The 19252-nt window shown below is 41.0% G+C and overlaps 1 protein-coding gene across 5 annotated transcripts in view; it reads right to left on the reverse strand.

Moving 5' to 3' along the window:
• Window positions 1-19252, reverse strand: part of MAPK12 (mitogen-activated protein kinase 12) — an 84643-nt gene that overhangs the window by 11447 nt on the left and 53944 nt on the right. For all 5 annotated transcript variants that reach the window (XM_006122616.4, XM_075928185.1, XM_075928201.1 and 2 more), the window contains 4 exons: window positions 18186-18215; window positions 15564-15611; window positions 6936-7050; window positions 6227-6298 (listed from right to left, as the gene is read on the reverse strand). In XM_006122616.4, coding sequence (XP_006122678.2) covers window positions 6227-6298; window positions 6936-7050; window positions 15564-15611; window positions 18186-18215 — 265 coding nt within the window. The remainder of the gene's footprint in view (window positions 1-6226; window positions 6299-6935; window positions 7051-15563; window positions 15612-18185; window positions 18216-19252) is intronic.

Genomic DNA, 19252 nt, shown 5'->3' on the forward strand with positions numbered 1-19252 from the left:
GTTCCACCTAGCTAGAGCTCTGTTAGCCAGGGTGTTTTGGAGTAAAGCCCTGCAGACCTTTATGGCTATCATAGCAGCCCCAAAAGCAAATCTCATCACTATTCTTTGTCCTACAATCCCCTACTTTGCCATATTTCCCCCATACCATTGGGGGAAGGAGAGGTTTGACTTTACAACACATATGAAACAACCAGGATGCACCCATGCTCAAGTCATTGGAAGCTGATTGATTATATGTTAGTCCAACAATGGGAGCCACAAGATGTTCGCATGACTTGGGTACTATGCAGAGCAGATTGTTGTACTGATCACTATTTTGTTCCATCAAAGCTTTCTCGCTCTATCTGGCCAAAAATGTGTAAAAACCCCATCAGCCACACTTGTTAATACTGCCTGGAGGAATGATCTGTCAATTTCCGAGCAATTTTCCACAGAGCAGCTAACTTCTGCTTTAGAAACCCTTCCAATAATCAATGATGACATAACTGCCGAATGGCTATCCTTGTGTGACACAATGTATAAGACTGTTGTGAATGATGCTGGGCATGAAAATACCATCATGTAGACTGGTTTGATTAAAATAATATTAAAATATTGAGTCTCTTTGATGTCAAGTGACAAGCCCATGCCGTGTGTGATAGATTCAGTCGCTGGGACACCCTAGGGACTGTCACATGATGTGCTGAATTACAACTGAGTCACGTTCCTGTCCCTGTGGACACCCCTCAACTCTGTCCTAAGGCCTCCTCCAGCACTGACACAGAGATGGGGCCACAGCCCTCTGCAGTATAATACAGGCACTGAGATCAGCTCAGCTAAAGGGACTTGCCTCAGCACCCAAATGCATTGCCTCAATGGGACCTGAACCCTAGACAAATCCATCTCACTCTGTATAAAGTGTTATGAAAAGTAAGCTCATATTTCTTGGTATAAAGAAAGATATACACAACTGCTTCCCCTCCAGCCCCGGTACCAATTATTTACACTCGATTAATTAATAAAAGTGATTTTTATTAGTATAAAAAATAGGACTGAAGTGTACATAAGAGTTAGCAGACATAACAAAGTAGGTTAGTAAACGAAATAAAACAGAACACTCAAGCTAAGCTTCATACACTAAAGCAGTGATCACCAACCAGTAGATCGGGATCTCCCAGTAGATCTTAGAGCCTGTGACAGGTGATCCTGACTGGTTTGGCTGGGAAGCTATCAAGGGCCAGCACTTAAGCTGCCCCTCCTCACACTGCCTTTCTGCTCCTGGCAAGAGCCTCAGAACTGCCCCCTCGAAGCATCCTGCTTGTTGTGCAGGGTGACAGAGAGAGAGGCAGGGGGAACTGATATCACTTCCTCTCTTGTACCCCATCTTCACAGAGTGAGGAGGGCGGGGCGTTGGTGAAGGGGTGGGGCAGGGCATCGGAGAAGGAGAGAGGCAGGGGTATTTGGGTTTGAGGTAGATCCTGAACTGACAGATTCAAAAGGTGATCTTGTGCTTAAAAATGTTGGAGACCATTGCACTAAAGAGACTAGTGCATGTAATATCCCACCCTCAAAGTTGTTCTAATAAGCTTCTTTTACAATCTGGCCCTTCCAGTCTGGGCCCAGTCCTTTTCCACTGTTCAGTCTTAGATGTTTCCAACAGTTATCCTAGATGGGGTAGCCAGGGAGAGCTGACAACCTACATTACCTCACTCCTCACCCTTAAACAGGATTTGCATAAGGTAGGAGCCCATTGTTTCAGTCTGACCCCCCTCTCAGATGCTCATGGAAAAGTACATAGTTTTAGATGGATTCCAGTATCAAGTGACATGGTTACATGTCTCTGCAAGATCCTGGTCTCTATACTTCCAGGGCTGACCCACACACCTCTAAAGGAAGGTAAGTTTCATTGTCTCTTTGCTAATGGGCTATTGTAACCCTGAAGTACCATTAATAGTCCTCACTTAGCATGACTACATTAATAACACAGGTTTATATGCCATATTCCTAACTTGATCGACATAGATGATACATGCACGCAAATGGGAAAATCCAATGATATCTTACATGAGGTACTTTTCTAGTTATGTCATATTCACACTCATAAGCATATTTTAATAAAGTATGTGGAATGCCCCATTACACCATGCTGTTAGCTTACCCACTTTCAACTCTGCCAAATGCAAAATACATGTTTTGACTGTAAAGCAAAGCAATTACACACTCTTGCTGATAACCATGACTCAAAAACAGTGGCATAGCGAGAGGGGATGGTGGTGGGGCAGTTGCCCCTGGGTGCCACGCTAGGGGGGGCGCCAATTTAGTCTCCCTTCACTCCCCCTGTCATCCCTCGGCTTGCCTGCTCCTCCTCTGCCCACCGCCACCAGCTGGAGCCTCTTCCCCGCCTCTCCGCCCCTAGCCCGACCCTCCTCCATCCCCGCTGGTGGGTTAGTGTGTGCGGGGGTCCAGCCCCAAACTGGAGGGGAAAACATGATACAAGCTCCCCCCCTCTGCCAGGGTCAGGCTCAGCTGTGCGCCAGGTTTGGGGCCCTGCTGCATAGTGGGGAAGTGGGGGGACCGAGAAAGGCGGGTGCAAATTTTGTCTTTGCTCCTGGGCGCATAACACCCTCGCTATGCCTCTACTCCAAAAGTTTATATGATGCAGTCAAATCAGTGTATGGCCTACCTGATCTGTCCTAATATTGCTATTAAATACTGATAGTGAACCTTTGATCACAGATTGGACTGTCATCCACGAATGGTGATGGGAACATTTTAGTGAACAATTTAATTTGTGCACCTACTGTTTCTGATGAGTCACTAAATAATGTCCCTAAACTGCCCACATCTACTGCACTTGCCAATCCACTCACATGAGCCAAAATGTTAAAGGCTGTTCAAATCATGAAAAATAATAAATGCCCTAACCCTTGTTTAAAACACAGAGGAAATATTCTTACTGACAAACTCTTCCAATTTTTCTTATATGTCTGGTTTCAAGAAATTCTACTGCAAAATTGAAAGATGCCAACACTGTCACTGTTTATGAAGCATAAAAAGGCGCAAACAGTAACTATGGTGAATACTGAATATGCTTTGCTCTCTGTGGCCAGGAAGATTCTTGCACAGATCCTCCTGAACCAGCTCCTGACCCAAATCACTGACAATGTTCTATCTGAATCACAGTGCAGCTTTTGTGCTCAGCAAAGCTTTATTGACATGATTTTCATCATGTGACAAATACAGGAAAAATGTCACAAACAGCATCAATATTTATACATCTTACAAACAGCTTTGCTGCAGCAGTTTGTAACTTTGGTCCCACTGTCAGCCCAACGGACAATTGAAATTGTAGTTATATTCTAGCCAGTCATATTCTGAACAATTTTACCAAGACTCATCAATAAGGTTGGAAGGCATCATGCTGCAAATATCTTGGCAGCATGTTTGAAAATGAAGCTACAGTCAGTCATAAAGAGGAAGTGTGAATTAAGAGAGCCAGCACTGCATATGGTCACCTCTACCACCAAATCTGAAAGCAACATGGAATCCGACTAAAGACAAAAATCAAAGTCTATAATGTTGTTGTCCTCACGACTTTGCTCTATGAGTACAAAACATGGACCACTTATCAATGACACATTAAAAAGTTTGACAACTTCCATCTGCAATATCTATGATTATTGTGAAATGGAAGGCCTGGATTTCCAATAAGGAAGTCCTGGTGAAAGCTGGCTTGGTTGGCATTGAGACTCACTTGAACCATGCCCAAATGAGACAAACAGGCCATGTACTTCTGATCTCCATCTATTAAAGTAAGTCTTATATTCTGAATTTGGCAATTGTAAGCATGGATGGCAGATGAAACACTTCAAAGACACCGAAACAAAAAGTATGCAAAAGGAACATTTCTTACTCGACCTTTGAACAATTGGTGATTGATCGTAAGGGTAGATGGCCCCGACTTTGAGAAGAATCACATGGAGCAGCTGGAAACACTATGGCATGCACAGAAACAATGTGCAGCTCAATCAGCACAATTAGGCATATGACCCCGTGGCCTGTGTGGTAAATGTTATTCTTCCTGAACTGGTCTGTGGACTCACACTCAGATCCATTAGTACAAAGCATGATTGTTGACATTATCCTTGAAACTAAGGTGACCAGCATCATCATATGCAGTTTCCTGACTATTGCTGGTTGAAATTTTTTGAAAAATTTGAAATTTTGACAAATATTCCATGACCGATTTTCATATCTTTCCCCCTTCTTCCTCCATTCCAGACCCTGAGGCAACCTGGGTGGGATAAGGTGACCGTATGTGTCTAAGGAAGTATAGCTTCCTCAGCACCAGCATTATCTTTTCCAGGGATTCCAGCAGGTTTCCATGGGCTGATGCCATAGAAAGCAGCTCTTGTCTGGTGTTCCACCTCTTTGCCTATTGATCTTGCAGAGCTCCAAATACAAAACCAACACGCTTTCAAACACCTGTGGAGTCAGAGGGAGATGACGGACGAATCTGAAAAACCTTTACAAATGATGTTTAAAAATGATTTAATACCAAATTTACAACAGAATCCATCTGCGAACCTAAAACAAAAAACCTAAAAACTATATTTCTTGCTTTGCTTATCTGAAAAGGTCTGGAATGAGATTCTGTGTCCTCTGTGCAGCAGCTAACATAGGTTCACAGACTTTAAGGTCAGAAGGGGCCATTATAATTAACTAGTCTGACCTCCTACATAACACAGGCCAGATGTGGGGAACCGGTTTGTCAGGGTTAGCTGCTGGTGGGCTTTCAGGCAGTTTGTTTACTTGAGAGTCCTCAGGCACAGCTGCTCACAGATCAGTGGCTGCGGTTCACCATTCTCAGCCAAAGGGAGCTGTGGGCAGGGATGTGGGCGGAGCCACCACTTCCCAGAGCTCCCATTGGCAGGAAATGGCGAACCACGATCACTGGAACCTGCTGGGCTCTGTTCCTGTGGATGTTAAGGTAAACAAAGCATCTGAATGCCTGCCAGCGGGCTAACCCTGACAAACTGCAGCTGGCCCATGAGCCAGATGTTCTCCATCCCTGAAATAGGCTGTAGGGCTTTACCCAATACCTTGTGCAATATTCAACTTCTACAATTATTAAAATACTGTGTTTTCCACAGCTGAATTTCTGGTGCATCTTGAAATTGTGACTCACTTGTTTCCTTGTGTATGCATAAGGGATACATCCTCGAGGTCAGCACAGCTCCAGAAATAGTATTGGTTAGTTAACTACTGCCTTTAGGAAAATATATTTTTGTATTTTGTAGTTAACAAGGGACATATACTTGAATCTAATTAAATTTTTTTTACAGTGTTAAAAATAGTTTCAGGTACTGCAGTTGCTCTAGTCCCCCTGCATCATTTTTGGGGGTTTGCAATCCCATTCTTGTATTTTCAAGTGTTTTTCTCACCTGATAAGGGGAGAATAAGACACAAATAAGCGGAATAGAAACATACTAAAGCCCCAAAATATTATGCATAATTTAATTTCAAGCCTGCATTTAATTTCCCTATCTAAGAGAAAGAGTGAAACTGGTTATACACAAACACTTTCAATTATCAAAACAAACAGAAAAAAATGTCCACCTCTAATTCCTGGATAGGGACGATAATCTCAAAAGTTACTTGTAACAATAATAAGTCAAAAATGTCTAGACTGTAATGAGATTTTTTTAAAGTCCATTTAAGTTTTACTTTCTCAGTAATGAATGATACAATTCTATTTTAAATATGGAGAACCTTCCTAACCAGATCCTAACAATTCCAGATAAAATCGTGAGAAGTGTGTGCACCCAGCCTAAGGCACAAATCTAAACTGGGTTCTGTGTGTACCTGTAGGGTTGGCTATTCACACATCAGGTTTGTGTGCACACACATAAGAACTGGGGTACCTGCTATTGAAGATTTTTGCCCTTTTTTGAACACAGGTCCTCCCACCTGAGAATCTTAGAGTGATCTGTAACATTAATGATTCAATTCTCATTTCCCTCTAATGAAGTGGCTCAATATTATTAGTCATTATTTTTCAAATGGGTAAACTAAGGCACAGCCATGCAGTAATATGCCAAGGTTTAAAGGGAGGTGAAAATGAGGGGTGAGGGTGGGAATTCAATTGACCATTATGCCCATAATTTCTGAAACCAACTCATTGTGACACACAAATACTGACACACTTTTCATATCTTACTACCAGGAATTCAACATGAAAGGATACGATCATTTCCTTTGAACAGTGGCCTCCCTGTTATCATTTCTGCCATAATGCAGCCCACTGACCAGATGTCAACTGAAATTAAATAAATAAATAAATAAATAAATAAATAAATAAATGAGTAACATTACATTGCTGAATTATATTTATAAGTCCCCTCACAAATCTATGGCAGTTTCAGTTCATTATACTTTTTCAAAGAAGCAAATTAATATAGTAGATTCTCTATACAGAAAATAAATGTCTACAAAAGCAAGTTGCAATAACTGGTGTTCACAGCCAGGACACAGGGAGAGGGTCAACGCCACAGTATCAAACTGAGTAATTTCCAAAGGGACTCCAGCTACCTTCATGCTTCTTTAGTACCCCCACCTTGCTGAATGGTTTGCCCTTTCAGTTGGCGTTAAGGTACAATCTACAATATTCTGCAGAAAGATTACAGTGTGTAGCAAGAACAGAGCGCACTGCCACCTATGTCTATACTGGAGTTTAATTTCTAATGTTAACAAAGGAATATCCAAATTTTTTAACCACAGGGAACTTGCTCTTAAGTTCCTGTTTTTCATTTTCACATATTCTCATCATCAATTTTTTATTCCCCTTTAGGGAACAAAGATATGACTCCATATTACTTAACTCAGGGCATAACTGAGAGCTGTTAAAACTGTTCAGAGAGAGGATGTTAATTCCGGCACCCACATATACACATTACCTGTTTGAGTATAATGCATCCAATTAAGTATGACCTCTGGGGCTCTATACCATCTAGTAACCACGTAGCCTGTCATTTCACTGTCTGTATGCCTTGCCAGTCCAAAATCCAGAATCTATATTGGAAGAACAAAATTGAATTCAGAGACATTCCAACTTGAGACAACAGAAAAAATACTTTTTGTATTAATTTATTAAAATATGGGTCAAATATTTCATTCTACTAACAAAATTTCTGTCCAAGGAATTGCTATCAAACTTTCCAGTTATAAGGAAGCCATCCACCTTAGATACTTATATGACCCCCATTCCTGTAGCAGCTCAGTACTGCACAATTTTTATTGTTCATTCTTAATAGTATTCCTATGAGGTAGGGAAGTACAGGTTGCACTTCCCAGAACTGGAATTCTCTGGTCTGGCAACATCTGTGGTCCAGGGACCACGGATTTTCCTTGATCAGAGAACCCTGGTAGCCTAATGGCAAGAGGGCAACCCAGGAGGGGCCACAGGACGGGGCAAGGGCTGGCAGTAGCCTACAGCAGTGGGACTGGGGTCAGCAGCAATCCCTAGCAGCTCCCAACAGCCAGTAGCACTGGGACAAGGTTGGGGCAGCCCAAGCAATGCAGGATTGGGCCAGCGACAGCCCATGGCAGTATGGGGCCAGGGTCATAGTCTGTGGGATGCCGTGCGCCAGGAGCTTGCATTCTCGGCAGCCCACGGCAACGGGACCAGGACCAGTGGCAGCCCCAGCAACACATGGCAGCATGGGGCCGGAACCCCAGACAGCTTGTGGAAGTGGGGCTAGAGCCTGCAGACTGCTGCCAGGCTGGGACCAGAGCCTGAGCATACAACAGCACCTGGCAACCCAACCAGAGCCAGAGCCAGTCCCTGGCAGCTTGGGCTGCTGGAGTCTGTCCGGGGCAGCAGCAGCACCAGCAACCCAGCAAGCAGCCCATTGGGACTGGAGGCAGTCCCTGCACCCCATCTTTCCCTCCCCTTCTCAGCTGGCAGAGTCAGTGGCTGGGGGCTGTGGCAGGGAAACTTCTCTAGTCCGGCAAATTCCCAGGTTCAGAACTGGTCAGGTCCTGAGGGTGCCGGATGATAGATGTCCAGCCTGTACTATTATATCCATTTTACAGATGGTGAATGGAGGCACAGAGAGACTTGTCCAAGGTCACAAAGGAATTCTGAGGCAAGCCACGGCAGGGACTGAACCTAAGTCTCCTGAGTCTAAGGCGATTACTTTAACTATTCTTTCTCTCTCTTCCTCTTCTGAAGGGCTTTTTAAGGCCCACAGATGATTCATTCAGAATTATGAAGTTACATATGGTTAAATGTATTTATTAACCTATTATTGGGTATTTATCTATACTGCAAGCCATTTCCAGTGACAGTCACTTGAAAATACAACAAGAAGCCTGGTTCAACTTCTACAAAATGGTCCAAATCAGAGGATTAGCAGCAGAGCAGAGATGTGAATGGTTAATTGGTGGGCGCTGGAGCAGCTCCCATCTGCTGCGGGTAGGGGGCGCTCCAGCCCAGCCAGGCAAGAGCAGCATTATGTTTAACTGGTTAATCAATTAAACAGGATTTTACATCCCTACAAGCAGAGAACAGCTAGTGCAGGCCAACAGTGAAAATCAGTTATTGAAATAATAGGTTCATATGCAGCAGTGAGTAATTACTAACCAGAAAAGTGAGCCTCCTGGATGAGGTGAATTAACAGATTTTTGACAAAAAAAAAAAAAAATACCCAGCCACTGGTTTGTTGAAAAATAAAACTGAATGGACCATCTATGGCAGGAGAGATTTAAAAAACAAACAAACATTCTTGAATATTAAAATCACTGTTAATGTTAAAATTACTATTACAGAACTGTTCATTTTCATGCCAATCAGATTGCATGGACAGGGCTGCCCTTAGCATTTAAGGGGCCCTACATAATACTATTAAAATGGTGCCCATATGCCCAGTGGCAGTCTGGGGCAGGGAGGATAATGGCTGCAATTTTATAATCTTCAGCAGCACACTGAAGGCACATCTACATGACTAGGAAGATCGACAGTGCAGCGGTCAATCTTCTGGCATTCGATTTAGCCGGACTAGTAGGGACATGCTAAATCAAACACCTAGGGCACTCTGTCAATGCCAATACTCCTCGCTATTGGGAGGTCAATGGGAGTGTTTCTCCTGTAGACCTCCTGCAGTGATGACACCGACACCCTACCTTGGCTTAAGATATGTAGACTCCAGCTACAATATTTATGAAGCTGAAATTGTGTTCCTTAAGCTGATCTTCCTCTATAGTGTAGACCTTCCATAATGAAATTTTAAACTAAGGCCCTGTAGACTAACATAATACATTCAGAAACTGACTGTTTATACCTGGGGTTGGCAATTGCCTGCTAAATGGCTTCATTACCACTTAGAGATCTGGCAGACTTTTTCATCTCTCCGTTAACTAGAGCCTCTCCAGAGGAAGCAGAGCCACAGAGCATGGATAGGAAAAGGCAGGTAGGTGGGCATTAAGACCCAGTGGTGCCCCAAATTTTCAGCTGCCTTATGCAGCTGCATATTCTGCATATGGGGAAGAACAGGCTCGGTGCATAGATACCTTATGGACAGAGATTTAGAGTACAAACACTCATTGATACAGCAAGAGGGGATACCATGCCCTTTGCAACATGCGGACTATAATTCAACCATTTAAAATACTTTACTTTTCAATAAAATAGTAGCATTGCTCTCCTGGCACTAATGAAAAAGGAAAGTTAAATTATGTTCAGGGCTGGTGTAAGGCGTGTGCATGCAATTCCCCTGCATGAGGCCCAATGCTTTATTATTGGCTCCATTCCGGGATCTATTCTCATGTCCTGGAGATTCAGACAATTTATTTGATTACATTTTAAAACAATAATTATTAAAAGTTCAAAATATATTAAAGATACCTATGTACACACATTTGTTTTGTAGAAGTAAAATGTTCCTTATGACATACAAATAAGGTTGAAATACATATGTCCACTTGAAAACAAGCGTCATAATGTACTCCGTAATATGCGTTGCAGTGCAAAATATAGAGATATGCTCATGCGCACGCACAGTGCGCTAACAGCTGTTTAGACAATTTTGAGTGCATTAATGTGGTGGAACGTGGTTAGTTAAAGTTTTATATAGAATTTGGATGCCTTCTTGGTCATTTTTTGTGCCACCTGTGTGAGTGTGTGCGTGTGTGTGTGTGTGTGTGCGCGCGTGCGTGCGCATTGAAAAATATTATGGCTTTATTCTCACTGAACCACTTTAAGATAATTTCCATATTTTATATCACCTGCGGTGTCAGCTGCATTTAAAACAGAAATGGGATGCAAAGCGGAAAGAGAGATGTGCCGTGTTCAATGGCATTTAATCCCTATTTTGTACGTTACCTATAAACTTTCTCATTTAAATACTGGACACATGGCAAATAAATATTGACAGAAACAGGATAGCAAGATATAAAACCCTAGCCACTAGCTACTTGTGGCTATTTGACCGATTGAGTGTGACTTGTTCGCTTCAGAACTAGAGTGGCTACTGCTTCAGAACTGGTTGGACACCACAGTGTTACGCAATGTTCTTCTCTAGGGCTGTGTCTAGACTGCAAGCCTCTTTCGAAAGAGCGTCTAGACTGCACGCGGAACTTTCGAAAAAGCGGCTTGCTTTTTCGAAAGAAAGCATCCAGTGAGTCTGGATGCTCTCTTTTGAAGAAGCCCTATTTACATTGAAGAACGCCTTCTTTCGAAAGAGGAACTTTCGAAAGAAGGCGTTCTTCCTCGTGAAATGAGGTTTACCGCCATCGAAAGAAAAGCCGCGTTCTTTCGATTTAATTTCGAAAGAACGCGGCTTGAGTCTGGACGCAGGGGAAGTTTTTTCGGAAAAAGGCTACTTTTCCCGAAAAAACCCCTGAGTCTGGACACAGCCTAGGATTTCACAAGATACCAAGAGAAAATATGCAATACTCTGATGCTTTTCTATGGCCCGTATTATTTACATACATTTATCATTATTTTAAAGTTTTATTTGTGTGTGTGTGTGTGTGTGTGTGTGTATACATATATATAAATATTATCTCTAGTTTCATTGAGACTTAAAAACAGTTGCAATACACTACAAAGCCTTGTTTGTTTGTTTGTTTAGTAGAGGTAGCTAACAATTATAATACTAGTTAGTACATACGTTATGAACAGGGCTGAGTAAATTTTCTCAAGACAGACAATGCATATACAGCAACATAGAAATATTTCAAAAATTCATGTCAGCTTTGCCAAATTGTTCAGGTAAGAAAAAAAAACCTAACCAACCCCTCCAAATATTTTGTGTTGACATTTTAAAGTGGAAAGTTTCAATATTTCTCTTTGAAATAACCTTTTAGTTCGTATTTTTCAGTAATGTTATTCTTTTGAAAATTAAAATTCTCAAAACCTAAAAAAATTACACCCACTCACATAGGCGGCGAGACTATCTGAGGGAGCGCATGCTGCCGTGCAACAGCTGAGAGGGGAGACACCAGGTTCGTAAGATATCCGAGGGACCGGGGACTCACCTCGGAGCAGAGGCTGGGTTGGGATTTTTTTTCCTGCTCTGGTTTGAATGTGCGTCTGTCCCTCCATCTTATTTTAGCAACCCCCAACCCTCCCCCGCTTGGGAATAACCCGTGCGCTTGGGGGCCAGCTGCACTTGTCGTCGGGCCGGCTTTCGTAGTTATGACGTATAAACACTCGGTGCCAGCCCGGCATGGCAGGCTTTGGGCTCCGTTCAGCCCTGAGGGAGAGCCGCGGTGCGCTGGCTGGGAGACGCTGCACCCTGCCCGCCTAGCAACTAAAGGGCTCCACTGCTGCCTGGTCCTTGCCCTCCGCTTGTTTGGCTGCTCCTGCCTCCCTCGCCGTGCCATGGCCGGGACCCGCTGGGCTGGGCGCCCTGTAGCCCTGGTGCTGTTCTGCGCCTGCTGCGCTGCCAGCCTGGCTGGCGCAGAAGTAGTTTGTCAATGAATGGGCAGTGGAGATCCCACGCGGGCTGGCCGCAGACATTGCGGAGGAGCTGGAGTACAAGCTGCTGGGGCAGGTAACTGTCAGGCGCCGATCCGCTAGCAGCGGGTGCTTGGGTTTGCCGGGGTCTGATCCCTTCTCTCAGCGTGTCGAGGCAGAAAGTACCCAGCACCCCCCCTCTTCAGCCTGGGCTGCCTTGAAAGGTACTAAGAGAGTCACAGCTAAGTACTAAATAAAACCAGTTTAGTGTAAGTAGTTAGTACATATTCTAAGGACCACGCGAAGTGAAGAGGCAGCGGAGAGCAGTCTAAGGCTCTGTTTAGATTGCAGAGTCTAAAACTCTACCAAGTCCAGGGAATGCGTCTGCTTTTTTGGAACAGTTTCCAAAAATGCAGACGCATTATTTCGGCATCCCTGTATTCCTCATTTTATGAGGAATAAGGGATCTTCCGAAAGAGGAGGTTTTTCCAACATTTGGTCTCAGTTAGAGGGGCCAAATGTTGGAAAAGCCTCTTCCGAAAAAGCAAGTGGAAAAAAGTACGCCAATTGCAAACCGCAATTTGCGTATCTTTTTCTGGAAAAAAACCCTGCAGTGTAGACCTCGTTTAAGGGATCTATAGTAACTAGGAGTACATCTACACAGCATGGCTAAAGTTGAATTAAACTACACAGCTTCTGCTACATCAACTGCATAGTTTAAGTTGAAATAGGTTTACTTGGCTTTTGGCACTGTTTACACAGCAGGAAGTCAAAGGAAGAAAACTCTTCCTTCAACTTCCCGTACTCCTCGTGAAATGAGGTTTACCATAAGTTGGAGTAAGAAGTCCTCCAGTTAGACATTATTTCAAAATAAAGGCTTATAGTGTAGACATGCTCTTTGCTATTTTGGAATTAATGTCAGTTATTCCAAAATAATGCTACTGTGTAGACATACCCTCAATGTCTTTATAATAAGATGTGGAAGACATGTAAAAATCACATTAGCGATTTCTTATTTGCTTTCTCATAATAAACTCTTCACTGCAATAAAACAAATGCATACTGTGGGGTCTGGGCTACTTTGCATAATTATTTTTGGAGACTAAATATTATGCTCTAACACACTGATGGACTGGAAAATTCCCAAGACAGAAAAAGCAGAGTAATTGCATCACAGATTCAGTATCTTAGCTTAATGGTCTAGAGGGAAGCTTGCAGATGGCAACACCTACTTGCACAACTGTTCAGCAGGATTCTCATATGCAGGGACAATGGAACAGAAGAGACAACTCATACCTCTCTCCATGTAAAAATGTCTTAAAAGCAGAAGTCCTGGCTTTCTGATTTCCCTGGGGGTACTTGACTCCTACCCTCCAAGGCCCCACCTCTTCATGCCCATTCCACTACAGCCTCGCTCCTTCCCCTTAGAGACTCCTGCATGGTGTTGCACAGCTGATCTGTGGTGGACAGGAAGTGCTGGGAGGCAAGGGAAGGAGCTAATCAGCAGAGCCTGCAGGCAGCAAGGAAATATTGTGGGGGAGGGGAGGAGCTGATCAGCACGGCTGCCAGTGAGTGCTGGGCACCCACTATTTTTTCCCCGTGGGTGCTCCAAACCCACAGCACCCGAGGAGAGACAGCACTTATGCTTAGAAAATCTTAAACTCCCGTCTCCAAGTAACAAAAAAATTACCAACTGTCCAATTAAAGGGCACCAGCTTTTCTGGAAACCAACTCCTAGAATCACTCCTGCTAAGAAACTTTACAGCATGCATTTAACATTAACACTGGCTCAACTAGTTTCAGTAACTTTTCAAAAGAAACAAGAGCCTCATTTCTAACTTGTAAATTTAGGGCCAGATTCTGACATCCTTGCTCATCCTGAGTAGCACTATATTGCACAAAAACTCTCGCTGCAGTGGATGGGACTAGTGGTGGTGTAAAATGCTATCCGATATGAGAAAGAGTGTTTCAGTGCTATCCTTACATATTAGCTGCTACATGGACATTAACTCTTGTGGGGAAAGTCAATTTCTTTACCTGGTTACATGACAAAATAAGCAGATTTTCATCGCTGTTTATGTATTACACGAACCCAGATTTGAAAAACAGCTTTGTGTAAGCTCGTAAAGCAAGTATTTCTCATCAACAGAAGTTGACCCAGTATTTCTGCACTTACCTTGTCTCTCTAATATGGCTACAAGAAGACTGCATGCATATCTACACTGATTATTATAGTTTATATTATGAGACATTTTCAGCAGTTCCATGATTAGTAATTACAGTCCTTTTAACACCCCTAATGTGTATCTTTCTGGACATCCACTCTGTAAAACCACAGGCCTGTTATAAACCTCCTTCTTAAAACCATTCTAAAGCAGTCAATTTCAATTTTTATAGTACATTTTGCCATCACCTTCTCCTACCCTGGAGGGAATCCTGGCAGTATTAATCTCAGATGTCATTATTATAATCCATGACTGACATAGGCTTGTTCATCTAACAATTATCCTCCATACATCCAACTGTTATGTGAATTCATTACCAATACTTAGTACCATAGTTGAATTTCCTTATTGTCTGAAGCATCTTGAGGGAAGATGTCAAATAAGATTGCATTTAACATTGATCCCTAATTTTATACTTTGCTATATGTCATGAATTTTTAAAAAATAATCGTTCAGTCAACTTCAAGCCCTGTCATTGTTCATATTCAAGACCATATGATATAATTTTAAAAGCAGGATTTAATATGACACTACTGAATGATTCATTAATATCCACAAAGATAACAGTCACTGAACTCTACTTTTTTTTAAAAAAAGCAGCGACTAAATATATTTGGCAAAGTTTTTCCTCTAGAAATAGTGCCACTTGCTTGGTTTCATAATTCTCTCAGAGGTCAGTCATCCAATCAGCAGCTTGCAATGACTCAGGGTATGTCTACATAGCAGTGCTATTTCAGGATAACGTCCATTATCCCGAAATAGCATTCTGTGCATCTGAACAGCATGCCTGTTATTTCAAATACATTTAAAATAACGGGCTTCTTATTCCGGCTTCCTGTAAGCCTTGTTTCACAATGAGATTAAGGAAGACGCCGGACTAGTGATTTATTTTGAAATTAGCTCTGCGTAGACAGTGCCAAATTTTGAAATAAGCTATTTTGAAATAAGCTACGCAATTTGTGTAGCACAAATTGCGTTCATTTATTTCGAGTTACATGCTACTGTGTAGCTGTAACCTCAGCGTTGTATAGAAACACCCATAAGATCATTAGGTTTTTGATGTTCAGTTTGATCCTACCCCAACATATATATTCCATTATTTTAGTGTGCATTAAGATCAGATAAATGGGACACCAGTAGTCAGAACCACTTTTCCTCCACTTTTTTTGGAAGACTGGTACCACATTTGTTCCTTCCTTCTGGGGTTTTGAGACCACAATTGATCCTCCCTCCCTTCTGTTTTCTAGTATTTCCCCATTTCTCTGTGACTGTTCAAAAATCATAGGATAAAATCCTAAACTGGTGCCAATTGGAGTTCTGTCATTGACTTAGTTTCCCTCATGTTCTCTTATGCAGTCTTTGTAACAAAAGCAACTGCTATTACAGCAAGTGTTTCCTACCTTCAATTCACAGTCTTCATTTACTGCTAAATTTCCAGGCTTTAGATCCTGTAAATATATCAAGTTTGAGATGGACTTTTACAACAGACAGAAAAATACAACTTTTAAATAAAAATACATTACACGGAAGAAATAGTGACGGATCAGAAATTTCCTGCAATATCCTTGAAAATGTTTATTGAGTTAAATTTAAAAATATCTTTGTAGTCCATTCAATTAAATGAAAAATGTGTGTATTATTGTTGGACTGTTTGCAACTACTCTAGAAGGGAGACATGGCCAACATAAACCTTAGGAAGTTTTATGAGCTTCAGAAGTACTATTTTAAATCATGTGACAGATAAGAAAGAACCTCTGGGACAAAGGTAAGTGGGTTTCCTAAGAAATAGTTGTGTGGAGAGACAAATGCAAATTCCCAACTCTTGACCCAACCTATATCCTGAGGAGAAAACTATTGTCTGCTAATTATCTATTCCCGGAATCTGAAGATCAAAAGGCCCAAGCTATATAAAAGGGAGATAGATTTATTCTCCACATTGCTTGTTCTGAGTAAATGCTGTTATGAACGTGTAACCACAGAAAAATCCCTTGGTGAGGTCTGAAATACAGTCCTCCTACCAAAATCATGCTGTCTTGTTAACATGCATGTGTATTGTCTTATTGTTTTTAATGTTTTCTCTGTAATACTTTCAGCTTAAGATTAACAAACTTGCTAGGGAAAATTGCATGGTGAATTTATAAAAGTGGCAAATTACAACTGTTCAGAATTTGAGAGGAAAGAGAAGTGCAGACAAAGGCTTGTTTAGGCAATTTGGCTTTCTGGTGAGCTCAGAGCAGACAGGGAACTGTACAGACTGAAAAATCCTGCTCAGGAGAGAGTGAGATGTGGGTCTCTGCCCAAGAGTGATGATGAATGGGGAGCTGAAAGCCTAAATAGGTGCCTTTGGTGGACTATGCAGGAGGGAATACAGTTCTGGGCAATTGTACCTGTGATAGAAGTGTTCTTTTGGTATAATCACTTCAAAATGGCAACAGAAGTATTCTACATTATAATCAACATCAGTGCAAAACACAGGGAGCACAACTATGACATAGTAAAATTCTGGATACTTATGGGGTCTTTCTGCATTTTTTTAATGAAATGAACTTCTGTTCTATTAGCATAGCCTTGATGAAAAGTTTATTGCTATGGTTTGGCTACAAAAAAGAGAACTACCCCAGATTCCTTATTAAAGTATTTAGGTTGGACATCAAAGCCTAATTGGGACCATTTAAAAACCAACACTGTTAAGGGACCTACATAAACTCAACAAAATCAAAGAGCTTTCCTTCACAGCTGTTAAGCTACTCAGAAAAAGTCTTCAATTAAAGTCCATTATTAGTATTAATCGTGTTTACTATAGCAGTGCCTCCGGGCCACCCAAGAATGGAGCCTCATTTCCTGCTAATTTGACTCACTTGAATGAAGGCTGTTACTTGTTACATTAACAAAATTCCAAAAATAAAGGGGCAGGTCTTGATCATCCTCTGCCTCTTAGTAACATCAAAATCCCTCTGCATTTAACTGCTATAAGACTTTGACACTATAGATAGGGAAGAATACCCAGTTGGAAAAACTCAGACCCTTATTATTGACCTGTGGAGAATCACAGATTTAGGGAGAAAAATGTCAGCAGAATTTCCCCAAAACTTTTGCAGATTTATGTCAACTACAGCATAAAACAAGATGCTTGTACAAAATTTCTGCACAACTTTCCAACTGCCTTCTGATAACGAATGAAAAAAAGCAGGGAGTGTAGACTTGTTAACATCATAGGGATCTTGGAGAGAGGAGAAGGGAGACCGTGAATTGCAAAGACTCTACAATGGAACTGAAAGATGATGAATCAGCAAGAGAAACTTAGAAAATGGCTGAATGACTAGTTTAGACTATGATTACAACAGCTTTGGGAGTTAACATTCACACTAACTTAAATGTTACATCATGTTGGGTTTGTGACGAATGATACAATTTCCAGCAGTCAAATTAAAACCACCAGAGCAAAGTAAAATATTTATGGTGCTCCTGGTATTTTACTTCAAAGGAGCGATTTCTTGTCTTGGTTAAGGTAAGACAGCCAAAACTTTGCGTTGGAATGAAATTTGCAAATACAAGGGCAGGCAACCCAAAACTCTCATTTCAAAACTCTCACACTGATTTTGTGAGAGCATCAGTGGGATTTCCAAAAGGAATCACAATGGCCAGTTTTAGTTCAGTCCAAAAATGTTGATGAAAAAGTTTTTGTTAAAATATTCAGTGGAAATTTCAGACTTTCTATCAATGCTCTGAAACTTTTTGCATTATGGTGAAATATTTTTGGTTTTTATGTGCTGTTTTTCAATGGGGATTTTTTTTTTGATAAAAACACACTTTTATGCAAATTTTTGTTAGTATGGGGATTTTTTTTGATAAAAAACACACTTTTATGCAAATTTTTGTTAGTCTAAAACCCTAAAAATCTCCAACCAAAATGAATGAAGTAAAAAATGGAGAACCATATTTATGTACATACACGTGCACAAACATCATCTACAGAATACAAATAAAAAAACACAAGTATTTTTAATATTGTTTTCACTCACCCTGTGAATTATGCCTGCTGAATGGATATACTGTGAAAACAAAAGGATCTGTTAATTGATACTTGTTGGACTCTGAATAAATTATGTCAGTTCTACTGAAAAAGTGGCCTTAGGTGGTGCTAAAGGGATCTGAAATTAATAACAGAAAATGAGTCAATCAGTGTTGTCATATACAAAAATTGAAATATCATTAGAAACCAAGTAGAAAAGTGAAGAGAGACCAGAACATTAAGAGGGAGGTAATAATGAGATTTACACAACTTTAGATCAAATATTCAAAGAAGAAAATAAAAGTGTGCTCATTTTATGAATTTTCTGCCAGTGACATCAAAAAAATGATTTTAGAGGTGGTTACACTACACTCCTAAAATTAAATTGACACAAGATTATTTTTGCTTTCTAAAGAAAGACCATTTCTCAAATATACAGCTGCTGCTTTTTTCAGATGATAATCATTATTCCTGTATCTCTGTTTGAATACTGATAATGAATCAGGTCACCATTTTTTCCTCGCTTAATTTCTTCACAGATATTTTTTGTGTCCAAAAACACTCTGCCATTATTAAAAAAATAAAATCAGACTGAAATTGGGTTGTGAAATACAGGGATTAAAATAAATCCTATTGTTTTACTTACTGTTCATTTCTGAACTGGTTACAGGAGAAATCTAAATTGCACAATAACAGATTAGGCTCAGTTACTTCTGATAAAGTCCAGATTCAGGAAAGCATGTGCTATACTGCTGCCATCATGGAATTTAAGCACAGATTTAATTTTAGGAAAGCAGATGTTCAGCTTTAAGCATGTGCCTACGCACCTTATTTGAATAGGTATCCTTTCCTGAACAAAGGCCTGAATACAAACAAATCTAAAAGTAATCTTAAAATACATTTTATCAGATTAGAGTACTTTCATCATTTTTCCAGGGCTTTGTGAGAATGCTCATGTTTTTAAAACACACAATATTCAACCCAATCAGTGTCAAAGGATGAGAGTTTTGAAGAAATAGATATTTATACCATACTGTGCAGCACTTGCTATGTTCTGATAGGGATGTGCCAATGCAT

This window comes from Pelodiscus sinensis, chromosome 1, assembly GCF_049634645.1.
Source record: "Pelodiscus sinensis isolate JC-2024 chromosome 1, ASM4963464v1, whole genome shotgun sequence".
Classification (NCBI taxonomy): Eukaryota; Metazoa; Chordata; order Testudines; family Trionychidae; genus Pelodiscus; species Pelodiscus sinensis.